This window comes from Cajanus cajan, chromosome 5 (genome assembly GCF_000230855.2).
Source record: "Cajanus cajan strain Asha chromosome 5, NIPB_CcT2T_4, whole genome shotgun sequence".
NCBI lineage: Eukaryota > Viridiplantae > Streptophyta > Magnoliopsida > Fabales > Fabaceae > Cajanus > Cajanus cajan.
The window spans coordinates 69,542,498-69,562,792 of NC_138521.1; the positions used below are offsets into that span (position 1 = coordinate 69,542,498).

The 20,295-nt window shown below is 32.9% G+C and overlaps 1 protein-coding gene across 1 annotated transcript; it reads right to left on the reverse strand.

Moving 5' to 3' along the window:
- Positions 1 to 858: 858 nt before the first annotated feature.
- On the reverse strand, positions 859 to 18,887 carry LOC109807553 (uncharacterized). Its single transcript, XM_020370098.3, has 24 exons — positions 18,546 to 18,887; positions 16,092 to 16,172; positions 14,639 to 14,738; positions 14,430 to 14,514; positions 14,267 to 14,316; positions 13,938 to 14,017; positions 13,763 to 13,822; positions 12,424 to 12,523; positions 12,256 to 12,333; positions 11,935 to 12,002; positions 11,757 to 11,825; positions 11,600 to 11,677; positions 11,419 to 11,514; positions 10,403 to 10,473; positions 9,928 to 10,005; positions 9,725 to 9,818; positions 8,365 to 8,463; positions 4,086 to 4,303; positions 3,881 to 3,995; positions 2,667 to 2,798; positions 2,480 to 2,587; positions 2,291 to 2,400; positions 2,099 to 2,200; positions 859 to 2,022 (listed from the first exon to the last, which is right to left on the reverse strand). Exons 1-24 carry the CDS (start codon positions 18,588 to 18,590, stop codon positions 1,494 to 1,496), a joined length of 2,646 nt encoding a protein of 881 aa, XP_020225687.1. The 5' UTR covers positions 18,591 to 18,887; the 3' UTR covers positions 859 to 1,493.
- Positions 18,888 to 20,295: the final 1,408 nt, after the last annotated feature.

A 20,295-nucleotide genomic window follows, 5' to 3' on the forward strand; every position in this document is an offset into this window, starting at 1 on the left:
TAATTTTTGTTTACTGTTTTACAAATTTTGTATATATATTTTTTATTTTGTCCAGTTTTTAAAATTATAATTATACATTATAAAAAATTAAATAAGTTAATATATATATTTTTAATTATTATATATTAAAATTTTAAATAAATTATTTTGTAAAAAATAATTAATTAATGTGATTATAGGTTATAACGATTTTATTAATTTATTTTTTTAAAATTTTCAGCCGAGCATGAAACCGTTTTATGTCGTTAGGGGCTGTAACGACTTTACAAGAGGCTACCAACTGTAACGACTTTTATTGTAACGACTTTTATAATGACTTTCATAGTTCCTAAGAAAAAAAAAATTTCATGTAGGACTAGTGTCGCTGACTCATAGCGACATTGTAATAAACTATTCTAAAGATGTAAATAATTTTAAAACAACCCCATTTACATAATTAGTTTTAAAAACTACCTTACAATGATCAATCAACCTACTATGTGACATTATAAGATACCAAGGAGAACTTATTAGATATTGGAGATGCTCTTATACATAACTACGGAACGACATATCCCAGCCACATATATCTACCAGGGATGAAGCACCAGCTTGTACTACGTTCTTCCAGCAGCTGAATACATTGCTTCCCGTTAAACTAATAATTAACTCAACTAGTTCAATCATGAAATCAATTTTCAGGACCTTGATTGGACTACTGACAATAACCTATGTTTCATGTGAAAACTGCAGCAACACCACCCAAAAAAACCTAGCAAACGTGAACAGCCGTAGCGCAACCACGTCAAAACAGAAATTAGCGTAAAGCATCAAAGTCGTACAAGATCAATGCATGGTCAAGCAGCAACAATAAAAAAGTTACGATGTGAAAGCTGCAGAGTCCTATGCAATACTTAACAGTTTAATACAGATTCACAACGGCTGAAGATTCCCTACATTAGTGAAAAATGTGCCTTAGATGCTCATTGCACGTATTCCTACTAACACCCACCACCGAAAAAAAGAAGAAAAAAAACACAGAAAAAACCTGTGTAGGGCAGATATTGGCGCCCTCTATGGCGAAGTTCAAATACCGAGAAGGGTGTATAATATAACAGATAACCCCTCACCCGCACATCGGATACTCTGGCAGAAACTTCGAAAATAAATGAGCTGGAAGAGGTAAATTTTGTAGAAGGGGAAAATACAGGAAATTATTTCTCAGGAATGTCATACAAAAGCAACAACTACTAAGCTCAAAAGCCCAAAATAGCAAACTGAAGAATAGGAGCAGATCCACCTTGGTTGCTGTATTAATATCTTCCCGCCTCTTGGTGGCACTGTACAGTATTCCCAATTCCTCGATGCAACGCATAAGCAGAATTTACCCCCTTGTAGGTAAACTTCCTTCATCTCAGCTATATCGGTATGTAGTCAGCAACCACTTACCCACTAGCAAATCTATACGCCAAATAAAACAAACAATCTGCTTTCCTGAATGTGATTCTGATAGATTACGATCCATTTACGGCCATCTCTGGTGAGGATTTTGCGGTAACCAATGGACGTTCCTCTGCACCCAATTGTTTGCTATCTGATTTTGCATGCAAGCAATCAGAAAAGCTTCTAGAGGCTTCAGCTTCTTTCTCCACGTGATTATCTTCTGCTGCAATGTTGCTATTATCAGAACTGCTTCTAGAAATATTCTGTACATCTCCCTGACTATCTTCGCTTGATACCACCCTCCCCTCAACTGTTCGAGCACTTGTTTGAATGCTGATTGATGGTTTCTTACTAGGTAGCACAGCTTGGCTCAATGTTGAACACAAAGCAGCAAAAACACTATCTTTAGATTTAGAATTCTTTGATAACTTCTGTTTCTTCACAAGTTCAGGTTCCTTATCTTTTGAAGGTAATTTCCTCTTCAGCCTGAGAGACTCCATTATCCCATCATCTTCCTCAGAAGTTTCTGGCTGCTTCCTTGGTGGTGGCTTGTAATCTTCATCATCCTCATCATCATCATAGTCAACCAGTGACCTTGTACTGAAAGACACGACGAACAAATTATAGCATATGGAGTTCATAAAATAAAGCATGATACTAACAAACAGAGGTTTACCATAACTGCGAATAGCTGGCAGCAACTCCATTGGATAGATTAGGTTGCTGGTGTCCTTTCTGATTACGTGGAACAGATGCAGAAGCAGTATCCTCCTCATCACTGATCAAATCCCCGAAACTTGAGAGACCCCATGCTAATTGTATTAACAATTGAAAATCACCTACAGTGATTAAGAAAGAATATATGTACCTGTCCTCATTAAAGTACCGTTCTTCTTCTCTCTCCAGACCACGTTCATCATTTCGTCTTCGTAGGTCCACTACAGTAGAGGCATCTTTTGTCTCACCATTATCCAAAGACTGCAAGCAAGCACGTAAAGTCAAACCTGTGTTTGGTCCAGAAGTAATGCTCGAAAAGGGAAGAAAAAAAAAGACTTACCTGCTCATATTTTAATTTCAGTGAGTGAATCGAAGCCAGATACTCGAATTTCACCAGCTGGCCCCAAAAAGTATCAACTACGTATTTCACCAATAATTTCATATTCTCCTACACAATACAACAATATCAGTGCAACATTGTTTGGGCCATTTAAAATCCAGAACAATAACTTATTAAAGATTCACACCTTCCGAATAAAATCAAAAAGTTCCAAAACAGCAGAATGGAGCAGATTGTAGCGATTGCCATTAGAAACAAAGGCATCAATAATTGGTTTGAGAACATTATTCCTAACAAAATAATTTAACAGATGCTCATCCTGCAGGTTAACACTCCAAAAAGTTAGATGAAATGCACGTAAATAAGGCAAATGAACTATTTTTATAAAGGAAAAACATTTACTTTGGTAATATAGTAAGAACTATGAGCTCCAAAATAACATACATACAACTTAGTCACACAACAATATATCTAAAGAATAGCAAGTGGCAGCATACAAAACTCTAGCTTAAAACATGGTTCAAAAACAAATATATGAAAAGAGATAATTAATAATTCTGATGTACAAGGTTATCAAATGTCAATTCAGATCATAAATGGAGAAAATTAGTTTTAAATGGAAATGGTAAGATTTAGAAGTACAATGAAAAATAGCTTGAAATTGAAATATATTTTATAAATGGTGTAATGTTGTATGATACACAAAATGCTTAATGCAATTTCAACCAGGATACTTAAGCACAAATTATAAAGAGGGGTTCAGATAGAATATATTATAGGCCATAAGTTAGTACAACCATTATACACCAAAAACAAACACACATCTTACAAAACAAAATCATAACATACCAGTCATAAACTGAATATTACTAGCACATGAAATTTAATATATAACCTATTTTATAAAATAGGCCCATAAATTGAATGTGACCAAATGATCCAAGTTCAAATTTCAATATTAGTTACTTTGCTCTGTCTCAAGAACAGCAGAGGGAAAATGCATAGTAATACCAAATCAAGAACCCCCTAAAATTCAATAAATTGCCACGCCAAGCCACTACATTCTTCCCTTCTTCAACCAATTTGCATTTTCCCCACAATTTCATAATGAAACAGTGTCGAGAGTTATCCTTTATTTTCCTGTATTATTATGTGCACAGATTTATTTCTCAATCATATATTATCAGGAGAGACTTGTAGCCGGTAACAGCTCTATTAAGGGAAAGTAGTAACAAGCATCTGTCTACACCATGTAAATCGCCCCTAAACAGAAATATAATCAGATTAATAATATTTAGAATTTTTCCTTTTCAAGTCACGGTATCTGCATAGATGTTAATCAGATTAATAATATTTAGATTTCCCTTCAAGTCACAGTATCTGCATAGATGTTAAACTTACGTGGCGGGAGAGAATAGTTCGAACGAACCGGACAGCACCAACAACTAAGTATCTTTCTGCTCTCCGAGTCAGTAGCAATATTTTTTCAATCACATTATTAAGAAGAAAGTTGCACCTAAAAACAGCAAAGAGAGATTCTTGAACATAATTTTCATATTTAACAGCACAAAGTCAATTCTGATAGTGCAGAGCACCAAGGAAATACTTTATTCTGTATGGATGATGTAGGACACAAAAGCATAGTAATTCACATATGTTTGATAGTATCTCTGGCTTTGCTCCACTCTGACACTGAACTCTTTGTCCAGGACCTATTGATTTTCCAATTTCGTCAACTGTATTTTCTGAAGGACAAGATGTTGTTATAACATCAATCAGTTGCCCCAAATGCCTCTCAAAGAATATGTCAATAATAGTGTCCCTCTGTCAGATAAAACAGAAACAATCAATAAAACAAGTTCAGGTATAACCACCATACAAACAGAGATAGACTTCCATCTTACATGAAACTTTAACTGACAAGTTTTCCAACAAATCAGCAGATATATTATAAAATACAACTCAACATTCAAAATTCATCCCTGCACAAACAAAACTTAGATATGTTGACCTCAAATGCAACGCAACATAAATTTATAGAAAACCAGCTGATAAATAGAATAGTATTATTAAATCACACAAAATGGAGCTGAATTCACTGTTCAAATCCAAATTACCAGATAACAACACCTATTCCCTCATTACACACATTTAATAAAATATAAGTGCTTCTAATTTTCTGCTCTAAACTATCAACATGACAGTTTATTATTACATAGCCCCTAATGAGTTATTGTCACACATTTTAATATGTAACTGTTTGCCTATTCCTACTTCCTGCCAATAACTGTCTCAAGTGCCAATAACAAAGTTCCCACCATCACCTACTGCTGAAAATATGAAAATAATTCTTCCCCATTATCTTTATCCACTTATATCAATTACCTCCATCTTCATTTAGGGCTTCATTATCTCCCAATTATCCATCTCAACCAGAGGGATTTTACTCCAACAATCCTATTATGGTTTGCAAAATGCACAAAGCCATTTATGGCCTGTAACAGGAACATCAAGCATGCTGTGAAAAAGATTACCAAGACTTTTGATAGCTTTGGTTACACAGAAAGCAAAAGTGATCCCTCTCATTCTCGAGACCAGCAACTTCTGTCTTTATGTACTAAATATATAGAAGATATACTCATCATTGATACCTCACATTGGTTCGGTCTCATATCTCAATGCGGAACTCAGTTTTTGCCCTAAAACAATTGCATACACTGGACTATTTTATGAGGGTTGAGGTCAAGGGAAATACATCAGAGACCTACTGTATATACAGCTGGTATGGCATAATCAAAAGCCATAGCAACCCCTCTGGCTAGGGAACTTGACCTATCCAAGTATTGTGCAGATTACATGGACGATCCAATGCTTTACTATCAATCATTGGAGCACTGCAATACATTACTATCTCTAGGCCTGAAATTGGGTTTAGTGTAAATACAATACATTGGCACTGCCAATTTGGCAGGCACTTGAAATAATACATTGTTAGCTAAAAGCTGCAATTGATTATGGTTTAACCATATAATCCTAGAGCCCAGCTTTTAACCTGCTTCATATGACCTATATGCCCATTGTGACGCTGAATGGGAATCTGATGTTGATCTTAAAGGATCTACTTCTGCTGCATGTGTATTAATTGGACCTAACCTGATTTCATGCTAATCAATGAAATGAACACTTGTAGCTGAGTCAAGTGCTGAAGCTGAAAACAGTGGCCTAGCAGCAGGTGCTTCTGAAATTCTAGACATACAATCTCTTCTCCCCATTGTTCTGAAAACCGGACTGGCCCAGCCGGTTAGATCGGTAGTTAACAGAAACCAGAGTATCTCAGAACCAGTCAAAACTGGTGTCAAAATACCGGTTTGAACAAGTCCCTAATTAAAAAAATATTTTTAATAAAAAAATACATATTTAATAAAAATTATAAATTAGAATAAATTATTTTATCAATACTTTTCTTATAAAAATATAATTTAATCATTTATGTTAACTTGTAATTTTTTAATATCTTGAATTTTATAACCTATAATAATATTTCTAAAAGCAACAATATATAATGACGAAGTCCTCTCCTTTTGTGTACACATTTGTTAGACAATTTTGTCCCTCAATTATATTTTCTTTTAATTATTTATGCATGTTACTTCAAGGGTGAAATTGAACATATAAGTTAAAATAAAGGTAACTGCCTAACTGCACACTCTTTTGATATACAGTATCTGTTCACTTTTTTTTTTCAACGGAAGCTGAGTGCTTTTTTTTTCCTATTAGTTTATAATATATTAATTAGACAATTTTTATTCTACATGTAAACTTGTTATTGTTAATGGACATTGTGATATTTTATTACAATTTTAACATATAAATTATATTATATTTATTTAGTTTAGACTTTTACGTTTATATTGAATTTTAAGAACCTGTAATGTTTTGTTTTAATTTTTAGTGTTATAAATTTATGATAGTATATTTATTTAATATTATATTTGTATTAATACCAATTTGATAACGGTTCAATTATGGTTGAACCATTGAACTAGTACCTAGATCAGTTTAATGACTAGTTTGGTTTTAAAAACATTGCTTCTCCCAGAACTTCAAGTCAACTTCACCTCTCCTACCATCTAATGTAATGTAATAATCAGAGTACAGTTTCCCTCAGCCAAAATCCACTTCTGCACTCCAGAACCAAACACATGGAATTGGACATCTTTGTTCGAGAAAAGGTTCTGGATAAGTCTCTCTCAGTCAATCATGTTCCATGAGCAACTTGCAGATATACCTGAATACACAGCCAGAATTGCACCTCCTAACTAATATAACTCGGAGTTTGTGAGGGAGATTGTTGCATATGATAATATAGTCTAAAGCCTAGTCCATGTTGAATGTTGACTGTAGTCTTACAGGTTAGTTGTGCTATTTTATTCACACCTGTAACCTGTTACAGGTTAGTTAGATTCTCTGTTAGTTAGTTAGAAGATCTAACTAATTCTATTTCTTTAAATAGTTATATCTGTACTCTATGAGCTCAGTATAAAAATTCAATAAAATTTTCATTAGGTTTTCTCTCTCAAATAGCTCTATTGATTCTTAACAACATATTTAATAAAATGCAATAGCGGCAGGAGCGGCAGAAATGACGGTCCGTCACAGGTTTAAAAAAAACTGAAAATACCTCAATAAATGCATGTATTTTTGCCTTTTCATTCGGATTTTCCCTCTACGTAGTTTGCCTTAAAGCCCATAAGTCCCTACTCCTTTTCTATTGAGGGATGAACTGCCCTAACCCCGTCATGACTCTTCTCCCTCACTTGCTCGAACGATTTGCTTCATCTTCTCCGATGACTCTCCTTTCGTCAGTATTTTTTTCATTTTTCTTTTTTCTTTTTTTTTTTCTTTCATTTTTCATTTTTTACACTAGGAGACAAACACAGGTGAAGAAGGCAGCAACAATTGCATCTACACCCAGGAAAGAAAAACGAAAAAAAGTGATGGAAGTAGTGGAAGAATATAACTCTAATACTAGTGGGAGTGATGAATTTTAAGGAGAGGAAGACTTTAATCTTAACGAGGAAGAAGATTGAACTTTAATGTTTTTTTTATAGTTACTTACTGCATTAGCACTTTGTTTTCTAGACATTTTATGTTATGTTTTGTTTGAGTAGTATGAACTTTTATTAATAAAAATAATTAATGCATTATTAATTATTTAATATATATATATAATAAATATAATAGCAGTCATCTTGCTATCCGCAATCCTACTTTTGCATTCGGCATTAACTACTATGCTAATGACAGTTATATTTTTTAATATGTAATAGTTCCAACCTTCTGCCAATAACTGTCCTAAATGCCCTTAACTCCCACTTCTCATAAAAAATACTTCAACCTGACAAGCTTCTGCAAGGATTAACTATACTACCAAATAAAACAACATTCAAATCTAAAACAGCAACAGCAAACAGAAACGAATGGACTCCAAATGCAAAGGTATCACCACTAACTTAGAAAAACACACACACCCCCCCCCCCCCGCCCCACATAAAATAACGAAAAGTCACTAAAGATAGTTCATAGCACACCCAATATAGACAAAAAATAACACCAATCAAAAAGATTGAATATTAATGATAACAAGCAAAGAAATTTACAACCTAAATAAAATAACAGAATAAAAAAGAATATAAATGCAAAACAACTAGTATCAGAGTATGGAATTGAGTCGATAAATTTCAAGTCAAATATAAGATCTCATTAAAAATTAGGAACTACAAAAGAAACACATAAAAAATACTTCAGTAAAGAATAGAGATCATACAAAAACAAATTTCAAACAAGGTAAAAATTGAAAGGTAGAAAATAGCAGAAACATGAACCTGTGGTCCAGACAGTGTGCATGAGTCCAATAAATTGCGAAGAATTTCAAGAAACTGGCAGTGCATGTTCTCTTCAAAATCTGTTAACATTCCCTTAACCTATACATGATAGCATGAGCAATAAATACAAGCTGAACGATCCTTCCCATAAGTCATAACTAAATATATAACAAATAAACTGATAAATATTGAAACTTAAGTAGGTAGCTTCTATAGACCAAATATGCCTCCCAATATAATTAGTTCCTAATATAGTAGTTAAATCCAAAGTGTAGTCCAGTGTGAGAAGATGTATCTAAAAATAGAGGATACAACACAAATAATTTATAACACAGATATGCAAATGCTCAATATGATCAAAAGATACTCAAAGTTTATAGCATTATTAATTGTTAATTTTAAAAAAAAATCATAGCTTAAAGACACAAACATAATCTAAGTCATAACTAGTAAGTCAACAACAATAGTCAATGAACACAAGGGAAATAAAAAGATAGAGGATGGGAACAGAAGAGGGGCTGGAAACACTATCATGAGGTTGGAAACAATTGAAGTTGAAATTAAATTTAAAAGGAAGTATTGGGAGAATACAAATTTTGATTAATCAATCATAATAATCGAAGAAAGATTTAATAGTCGAATGATTTAAACAAAAATGCAATAAACTTCAGAATCATTTTTCCACATTTCCAGAAATATAATCAAAGACCCAGTAGCATTAAAGTTTCATTAGCTATTTTGTTGTGCACATGAGAGCATATATGTGTGAGACAGCATTTTTTCACACTAATTTAACCACCAGGAAACTATAAAAAGGCCAAAATATTTAACTAACCCCAATTAGTTTGAACTAAACTCAGAAACACAACCACAATGAACTATTTAACAGATATTTCACTAGGGGATTTGCAGCCACTTGATTATATTTGGAATATCTGATTGCCTATGAATCTCACGGAAAGAATAGATTGATCATCCAACCCATAGAATCAATCTTCTATTTTTCCCAAAAACCAATCAATCCCCATAGTTTCTTTTTGCCAGAATTGTTGACAGGTCACACTCTCAAAACAGTCCAGTGTTTCAATCTTTAATTCCTTTCCTCTGGCTCTGAACCATTAGCAAGACTATCCCATGAAATGCATTCATTCCTCACAGTAATACATCAGTTTTACTATCACAGACTACACATATATCCTACAACAGTCTGCCACACTTCATAATAAAACAAGCATACCATCCCACTAAACAGTGCACATCATATATAGGTTCACAACTTGGTTATTTTATTTATGCTAATTCTTTATATATACATGTCATTTAGAAAGAATATGTGAACTCAGTTGCATACAAAACATACCAAAAGTCCTAGAAGAGCAAATCCTTCCTGTCGAACAAAATAGGATCGTAGAAGATTAGGATCCTGATTCAGGAAAAGAATGAGGATATCTGTTCTGCAACCATCACAATGATTTCCTATTAGAAATTAATCATAAGGTATGTAAAAAATACAAAAGTCAGGGGAACTTTATGCAGATCAAATTGACAACAGGTTAGCGATACCCAGTTAGCACAAGCTTCTTGTCTTGATTTTGCAAAACATTGGCAACCACGTCAAAAATGCCTTCATTCATTAGATCCCTACAGACATTCAGAATTTGAAATTAATAACCAATGGTATTCAATAACTCCCCAGGTCTAATCACAATACAAATATAATATGCATGAGGTACAAGTATTACAAGTCAAGAATGTTGTAAAACGTTACCTACAATAAATCCATTTAAAAGATACTACAGACATTACTTTTCTCACAATATATCAAAAGTAGCCTTGATAAGCTGTGATATGGCAAGTAAAAGCTTGCTAATGCACGGTATGCAAAAATACTATGCTGCACACGCAACTTATTATTGAGCTACCACACACTTCCAAAATAAGGGAAGGAAAAGAAGCAGCACCAAATTAGTTCTTAAAAGACAAGCAGCACAAGCAGCAAGATCAGCTGCTCATGATGAACCATTCCAATATATCATACCTAAAAAGCCGAAGCTGCTGGACCATCTGCAGGCTCTTGCTCAAACTACAAAACTCGTGCAAGAAATAAACCTGTTCATCCCACATAAAGGGCAAACACTATTTAGAATAATAATCTATGGAAGAGTATGAGCATCAAAAAAGGCAGCATTAACATTTAACCACTATAAAAATAGAACCAAACAAGGAGGAACTACTAACCTCAATATATGATCAAAGATACATAGACATGGTTCATTTTAAAGAAAGTAAAGCACTGACTTTATAATAGCAACGTAATTGTGCAAGTATCTGCCAAGTTATTCTGTTATGGTGCATCTTGATTTACATGACTTTTTTTTGGAAGGAAAATAAAGAAGATGAGCGAACATAACATTTAACTATTTTGGTTTTATTTGAGGTGACAAACTGTTTATAAAAGCGTTCCTTTTCAAAGAATATATATGTTACCAACATAAAATATGAGAATGGGAAACTGATAGAAACAAATACAATGAACAGTATTATCGGATGACTGGAGAAGAGGAGAACAAACAAGCCTCCTAATTATAGACACAAGACAAGCTATCTATTTCCATATATTTGAAGCATGTAAGCTGATTGGGGTAAAAAGTAAATGGTACAGAACAGCAGAGACCATTTACTGGGATTCTATTTCTTTTAAAAGTAAAAATGAAAATTTTCACCAGATAAAACCACGTGACTGCAAATGTATAATAAGCTACAACTTGATGCAGGGACAAATTCATATATGAAATAACACCATGATGGAAATTGTACAGTAGCACTTTCATGTTTGTTTAGATGAAAAGTCATGAGAGGGTTGAAAGGGAATAGTTCTCTATGTCTCAACTCTCGAGTACATGAAGTAAGGAACAATGAATATGAGGAGAACCCAACCCCCTTCAAACACTCGGTTATTGGAGGGCAACGAGGCCTGCAAGGGTGAATAGCTTTCCTTTCCAACATTTATAGCCAAAGAGAAACAAATAAAACAATATTCTCATCAAGGCTTACCAAGTTCTTCTTTGATTCTTGAGAGGTGGTGGGTGATTTTAGCCTAGAAAACAACTCCTGGATAAATGTACTGTCATCCTTCAACAAAGAGACAACCTAAAAATAACAGAGCAGTCAACAATAAAGACAACACTCACTGAATTAAATAATATGCCTTCAATCTATGTTAATCAAATCTCACATGGGCATTGTTTGAATGTATTATGGAGTTAAGATTTGCACTAATACCCTCATCCAAGATTCTAGCCAGAACAACATCCTGAAAGTGAGAAGGGAAGGTAAAAATCGCATTGAAGATGAAATCAATCAGCAAAGGAAGGCATAAAAAAAAACCCAACCTTCAAAAAACCAACTCTATATGTTTGATGTATCTTTGACAACACAATGGGATCTTTTATAGGTATGGCCTACAATCGAAGTAAGTAAAATACTATTAGGTAAATTCCTGATAATCTTCAGAGTACACCTCTACCTAACATTTTGCAGCTCTCCAAAAAAAAAAATAGCATATCATACCTCCTTGAAAACAACATGCTCCTTTAAGAATTTACGATGATGTTGAACACAAGGAACCTCTGGATCATCTGCATATTGCTAAAACAAGTGGTTAAGAAATCTAATGTGGTAGAGAGAAAGAATGAAGAAATGAAATGATCTAAATCAAGTACATCAAATTTAAACATCTATTAGCAAGTAAGAAAATATAAGAAACAAATTATAAAAAAGAGAATAGTTAAAAAGCAAAACCACTGGAAGATAAACATATGAAATAATGGCTAAATATGAAAACCTCATGTCTCACTTAATTGAGAAAAAAATTCTGAAGAATGCACTTACACTCGAGGGCGCCAATAATGTCCACTATAAAGTCATCACTAAAAATTCTCTCAAAAATTGCTGGACTATTTAGCAAAACTGCAATGTAACAACATAACACAAGATTGAACAAAGTCATAATTGACAAGTAGGGGTCCAAATCAAAATTATGTAAAAATGAATACTGACCGATCCCTTTGACTATTTTGAAAATCATGTGAAGGCCATCCATATTTTCCAAGTCTTCACACATTCTGAATACTTCCATCAGCTTACGAAAAAACTCTTGCTGCAATATAAACACCAATGAAAAAAGATCCACACATGAAATATACTAGCAGAAAAAAGATCAAGTTCACAGAGAGTCAATTAGACACTGCCAGAGAGATGAAAGACAATATTTAGGCTGGGCTTCAGGATAGAAAAAGGAATGGAACATAAAGCACTGCATAACTAAGCTTATGATGCAAACAAGATAGACATTAGGAACCTGTCTGTTGTGATGCTAAAACCGTAAATCAACAGAAAAATCATCAAGATGATGAATGCCTGAACACCTATACCATACAAATTCATAACATGATAGGCACAATATCTAAGTAAATATGATTTTTATTCCTTAAAACTCATCAAGGAAATGTACTTCAAATTTATACCCTTATAAGTTATAACATCATCCAGAATTTAGGTTTCTTCATTCTATATACCCCGGTTCTCATCAAATGCGTCTCTTTGTTTGAATAATAACACCACCACTGGTGGATTTGCCAAAAAAAAAACAATAGAAAACTAGTTATTGTTGATGTCTTTTAAGCTATTACTGGTATGCACAGGAATAGACTGATTGCAACTTGAGTGCCATAGGATGTTCCCTGTACATGAGTGTATAAAGCCATTGAGGTTTGTATATGTCAGAGATTGGCTAGAAAACTCGCCAGAAGAGATGGGTCAATGCAAGAAAATTGTGAACCAGCCTCTGGACGTCAGCAATTGGCAGAATTGAGGCTAGGGCATAAATAAGTGACAAAATAAGGTGAGACAAACAAAAACAAAAAATCATATTATTAGGACCTGTGAGTTTACAAGTTTGGCCCAAAAAATCCCATGAAACAACACAGAATTCAGGGGAAAAAAGGGTCTTCATAGCATGACTCCAATAGCACTAGTGACAAACACAAATTGCCCCAAAAAGCACTGCTCCAGCTGCATCAGAGAGGACAAGAGCAGGGAGCTGCGAGACAGCATGATAGAGCCAATATCATGCGCTATTAACAACCATGATGCTAAGATTAAAAATGAGTTTGATTACGTGAAGGAATTGGGATAAGAACGTCTTAGGACTGTCATATGCACCATTACAGCAAACTCTACTAAAAACAACATTGGAAGATCTAGAAATCATTACTACAAAAAGAAATGGCATGCAACCAAAGATCAGAACTTAAATGAATGAGGAGAGATCACCAACATATGCACAATGATGGTCACCAAAATCATACAAAAATACCCAAGTTTTAAGTTAGCTTACATCACTTAATATTAGTTCTGTAAGCCGCAACTGATCTGCAAAGCCACTGTCAACCACAGTCTGCAAACCAAAATGCAAAATTGGTGAAAATATATTCAAGTTTTATGGCAAGCATATATGTATTGTCACTATTTAAAAAAAAGACAAGAAGATTAACAGAACAGAATGTCCAAACCTTGAGAATCAAAGGAAGTGTTGAAAGCTCAACAGCAGGCAACTCCCTTGGCTCACCATTGACACTGTGAAATGGCTCACCTGAGATATCCAGCAAAAATAGTCAGTTTTGTCAATAAAATAGTAAACAAGTTGATTAGGCAAAAAAAAACTTTAAAAAATAGTATGTAAAATAACACAATTAAGCATATATTATATTCTTTTAGCTGAAACCAGCTTACAGGAATTAATGTTCATCAACGATCTATTGAACCTTCAAATAATGACACTAAAAGCATACGTGTGTCCTACAGATAGCTAATAATGAGTTAAAAAATTTGCATTACTTACTATTTAATGTATTAAAATGCATATTCCTCTGCACATTGCAAATATGGTCCCTAAATGGAAAAAAAATGGTAATTAAGCTCAACTCAAGGCAGCATAAACAAAACCCAGAAAAAATGGAACTTAAGTGACAATCATTAGTTTTTTGTAAGTTGTAAGTTGTAACCATATGTAAGAGCAGCCGCTAGGCTCTTGGAAGCTAAGTGCCAGTTCTGTAGCATATTCTGGATCTCTCCATGAAATGATTGTATCTGAAGAACAAAAGCATCCATCAAACTGATTAACACCATGACCCTTTTATATTTCAAGCATAAATGAATTACAACTGTCTTTCATTGAGAAAGAAAGGGATGGAGCATAAAAGCTACAAACTACCTTCTTGCTTCCTGTAAATATCATCAGAACTGATGCGATGCAAAAGTATGGTCTCACTGTCATCTTCATCATAAACAAACAAGCCCAGCTCTTCTGATCGCTGCATTATAAGAATTTTATTTATTTTCAGTGCATGCAAGGAATCTGAAAATTTGTGTAATAAAATAGGAAGAAAAAAAAAGGTATAAATGATATGCCTTAACATGCAGTAATACCTACTGACAACATGTTTTTTGAAATACTCAACCATATTAGATCTACATCACAAATATTTTATCATGGGGAAAGCAGATCCGATGGTACACAGATATTGGAAGAAAGCAGGGCTCACCAGTAAAATTAATACTTTCACCAACCCTTAAGGAATAACATTATAATTCAAAAGACAATGATAAAAACCTCCATGGTGGTCAAAATCTAATGCCAGATCGTAGGATTACAGAATTCAACAATTTTCAGTGCCCTAAGTGAGCTGACTCATGTGGGACTATGGGAGTCTTATGGATATTAAACTTGACATGAGTACCTCTAAGTGTGAACATAATTGGAGTTCCTCTAAGATCTCAGGTGGAATAGAAATTCTAATCATCTTTTTAAACTACCTAATAACCAACTATCTTAAATCTTAATTGAATTTACATTTGTTCAAGTTCACACCAAAAGAAGAAAATGATCAAAGCAAAAAACAATGAATAGTGTTGTATTTATCAGGCTAATTCAAGAGTTACCGAAAAGAAGGAAGCTAGGAATGGGAAGGATCTTCAGCTAAATATATATGATGTAAATGTTTCATCCAACAATGAATGAATTGGGTAAAATGAGAAGAGACAATGAAGGTTTGGACAGGGATGCTCCAAATTGAAGATTCATTCACTCTTTCATGGTTTCCCCATTAACTCACACATCAAAACATTAGTGAGTTACTCTATGTTGCATCTCACTATTTTAAATCTTTTTATTATTTAAAATTGGATAGTGTTTACTTTTAGTAAAATTCATATTGAAATTTCAGTTCTTAAAATAAATATTTAAAAATAAAATTTTACATATGACGGATATTGAATTATTTTATCAACAACAACAACCAAGCCTTTATCCCACTAGGTGGGGTCGGCTATATGGATCAAACGACGCCATAGGGATCTATCATAAAATTTAAAATTCAAGAAATTTGTATCGCTTTTTCCAAACAAAAAAAATTAAAAAGAAATTAAATTCCCGTGCATTTAAAAGTCTTTAGAGGTTTAAAATAATCTATCCAAATAATACGTCACTGTCTATGGGAAAATCAAGCAAGCAGATAAAAGTAATAGGCATTTCAACCACAAATGTGAAGAAGCAACAAAAGCCTTTTTCCACTAGGTGTAGTATACTACACAGGTCAAACAAAGACATTAACCAAGCTGTCATGTCACAAATGAATGCTTCATTAAAATAAAAAAGATTTACAAACCTCTAAATAATCAACAGTGACATGTCCAGTACCCTGGTCATCCCATTTCCCATCATCATTCAGGCGATATACCTTGACACGCTGAAATCCAATTAGAAGAGAGATTATGTAAGAAAAAAAAACCATTCATGTATGCCTCTCAAGTCTCAAACACAAAATTACAGTGATATAGAAGCACAGGTCATTAAGAACATATTCCATGTAAGAATTTCAAGATAGAAAGATTGTATTGTATTATTATTATAATAATATAATATAAGTAAAAACAACTGCTGTCTCTTGAGTAAATAGCTATTATTCATGCGATTGAATCCCTGAAATCTAAATCATTATTCAGCAATATTTTTCTTTCCTCTTTTCTTCAAAAACGATTTAGAGCTCAGCCAGAAAGAATGAAAGCAACTAGCAGCTACAAACACGAGAACAAGCCCGAAAAGGAAAATGTTTTGTATGAACCAAATAAAACAAGAATGCCCAAACTTCAATTTTCTCTTACTTGATTGGTAGGAGCAAAATCAGAAGAACAAAAAACAAAAGGATAAACCTGAATTAGGCACTACAAAAAATGAAATCTATTTCCAGGTTAATTAATAAACATGAAGTACTGAAAATCAAAATTACCATTATTATGCATCCTCAATACATTATTTCATTCCCGTGTCTTTCAGTTCAGAAGATGAAGTGGAATAATGTTTTGGCTTTCAAATTGATCAATAAACATCGTTCACAGTAATTTCTAACCAAAAAGTACTAAAGTAACTTTTCAAGTTAAGCTGTGAACATCTAAACTAATCAGAATATTTTTTTGCTATTTTCAAAAGCTAATCCTAACTGTTTGAGGAAATTGACATGCCAAGAAACAAAAGTTTTTGAAATGTAACCAAAGTTTGAACCTGTCTCACATGAATACTGACACCAGATAGGATCTTCTTTCCTCAATTGTAATAAGGGTGTTTTGCATATAACCAACATTAGTTTACAACATGCGAATTTTGATTATTAGCTAAAATGATTGATAAATTTTTAAAAAGTTAAACTAAATAACTGGCCAGTCTACATAAGAGAGGAACAAGTAGCTTGTATGCAAACAAGCCAAGAGGCAAACAACTGCATAAGAATCCAAATATATGTTAGAGAAACTATAAAAATTGCATATATAATTAAATTTTTAAATTTTTTTAGGAGTTCAATAATAACTGGGGAAAAAGATCAACAAAATTAAGAACACGGTATCAAGTATCATGCTGAGTGGAATTGGAAGCTCAACATAGAACTTAAGCCATGAAACTCTTTAAACCTAATGGACTAGTCCTTTAGGTTGGATTCTCCTAATGTGCTTAAGTCATAACATCTCAACAGAAGCTAACATTATTACTGATATCATAAAACATTATTACCAAGAAAGAAGTACAATTTGAACTCCAAAAACAAAGCTGTGGCAAACACAAAACTACTGGGTAGCAAAAACAGAGTTATGGAAAGTAAGTAAAAAAGGAGACGATGAAAGTTACTCACTAGAAAAAGAAAATGTTTTGTACATTATTTAGTGACACATCATCATAAGACTGCCCAGTGACATGGAAACAACTTCCCAAGTTCTACCCTCACATATTAACAGTAACTAATAAAAAATCAAAAAGAGAAAATTCTAGAATATTGTTCAAATCAAATTGCAGCCAAAATCCTTGGATCTGGCATCAAGAAATTCATTTCTGGCTCAAATAAGTCTGTGCTTATACACACGTCTCAAATCAAACATTCCAACACTACTGGATCCCTGTCTAATAACAACAGCTCAAAACAGTGTTTCTATTTCTTACTTACCCTTTAATTTCTATTTTGAAATTCCAAATAATTTCAGGGGATAATTTCCATTAAATTATATCCAAATATAACAAGAAGCAATACGTCAAGCCTACTTGCTTGGGTAAAATAATTGGCACCAAACAAGCCTAATACTCCACAAACCGAAAGCACAGAACCATATTCCAATGCATAACCAGGCATAACCAGACCTAAACGATTCAAAAGTCAATTTCTTATTAGATGAACTTGCTACTAACACCATACTCACCATATATATCCACACACATACATACACACTACAACCACCACCTAGTCGCATTAAGACCAGGTGACATTATAAAGCACGGTTTATATCACAACTTGATTCGTAAAAGTTTCTCGGGCGGGGAAATAATAAAAGGGTTTCTCTCCACTGAAAATAATCTATGGGTCAGTCACTGCAACAAATGGATTGCATAGAAACCACAGAGACCCGAGCCATACCTAGAGAAAACCAATCCACGTAATAAATTCACGAAGCTAAAACTTGAGTATATCAATAAATAAAACCCAAACGTGAAGTCCAGACAACAATGAAAAGCAGAAACCTGCATACACTAGATTCTAGGGCAAAGCAGAAGGTTTCGTATTACAATAAAGAAGACTTGCCTGCATCGAATTAGCGTTAGCCTGTGATTTTTCTGGCGCTCCCATCGCAACTCCTTGGAATTGAAGCAAGAATGGGCACACTCAATATTGGGGGCTTCGAATTAGGGTTTTGAGGAGAAGGAGAATGAGAGGGAAAACAATTACAGCAAAGGAAGTGAGTTTCGCGGGATCAACAGGAAACCCTAACCGCCATCAACATAGCAGCCTGAACTTTCTCCTCTCCCTCCTCTCTCTCTTTTTTTCTCTCTCGCTCTCTTTCTCTCTCTCCCCTTTAATATTTTTTCTCTGTGCAAGACTGTCCCCGACCTTCGATTAAGCAATAGAGAGAAGTAGTAGAAAACTATTAACGCATTGTATTAATGTTCTGGAATCGCATTGATGCCCCTGAGATTCCGTGAAATTACGAATGGGCCACTCAGTTCAGTGCGATCCGTGCGATTGCGCGCTTCTTTCTTTTGCAATTTAATCACATGCGGATGCGGGTAAGGGACTGTTTGGAATTTTGGAAAAACTAAACCAACCGAGAGAGTGAACGCAGGGCAGTTTACACCGCCTCAATGGTTCATGCCTTTTTTCTCAGTGTTTTCAACTTTCACATACTAGTCCCTTCGGGAAGAAAAAAATAGAATTGAAAAAGAAAATACTACTTTCACATAAATAACAAATACTATTTTTCAAAATAATAGTGACCCTTGTTTAAATTTTTTATTTCTTTATTTAAGAAAAATATTATTTGTATTTCTTTTTATTTACACAAGTCATCAATGTTCTATTTGTCACGGTGAAAATAAATCAAATAGATTTTTAAGAGTGTTAGATTTGAAAAATAAAATTAAAAAAAAATTAGTAATCGACTATATTTTAAAATAATGATTTGTTTTTCTTTTATAAAAATCAATTATCAACAAAAATAGTCGAAAAATCTATTTTATATTCTTGATTTATGTACTTTCACATTTTTTTTCATAACAATATTTTAAAGTTTCGTTTTAAGTTAATTTAATTAAGTTGAAAAGTAAATAAAATCAGATTATTTTTATCAAGAATTAAACTCAAGTACTAAATAACTCAACCTTAAATTCAACACGCTAACCACTTATATCTGACTCTTGATTTATAAATCAAATGTAAATTTAACTTATTAATTGATACATATGTATTTTGTGACTTTTTAATATAATCTTATATATCTTTTGAAAAAAAAATATTGTTAAATAAATATCATACAAAAGTTATTAAAAATTACATCTAATAAGATATTAGCAACATTAAGGATACGTAAAAAAAATCAATAATTTGAGATGGAAGATTTAGATTTGGCAACATAATATTATATATATATATATATATATATAAATATATGTAAAACTAAAATTTATATATATATATATAATTAATAGTGAAAGTTGTATTTTAAGTTATTAAAAATACCACATTCACAAATAATTAACTGAAAAAAATAAATATCATACAAAAGTTTTTAAAAAATATATTTAACAAATTTATATATATTAAACACGAGTCTTTATATTGTGTGCGAATAATTTTAGAAATTTTTCTTCGATAAGGGTGTTTTTAGACTTAAATTTTTATCTAATTTGATTTTTATTTAATATAATAATATTTATGAATTAAATTTTTAAGGTTTAAAATAAATTATCAATAAATAAAAATAATATTATGCTATAATATAAATAAGTTATCATAAATTTAAAATATAACTTATATTTATAAATATTTATTTATATAA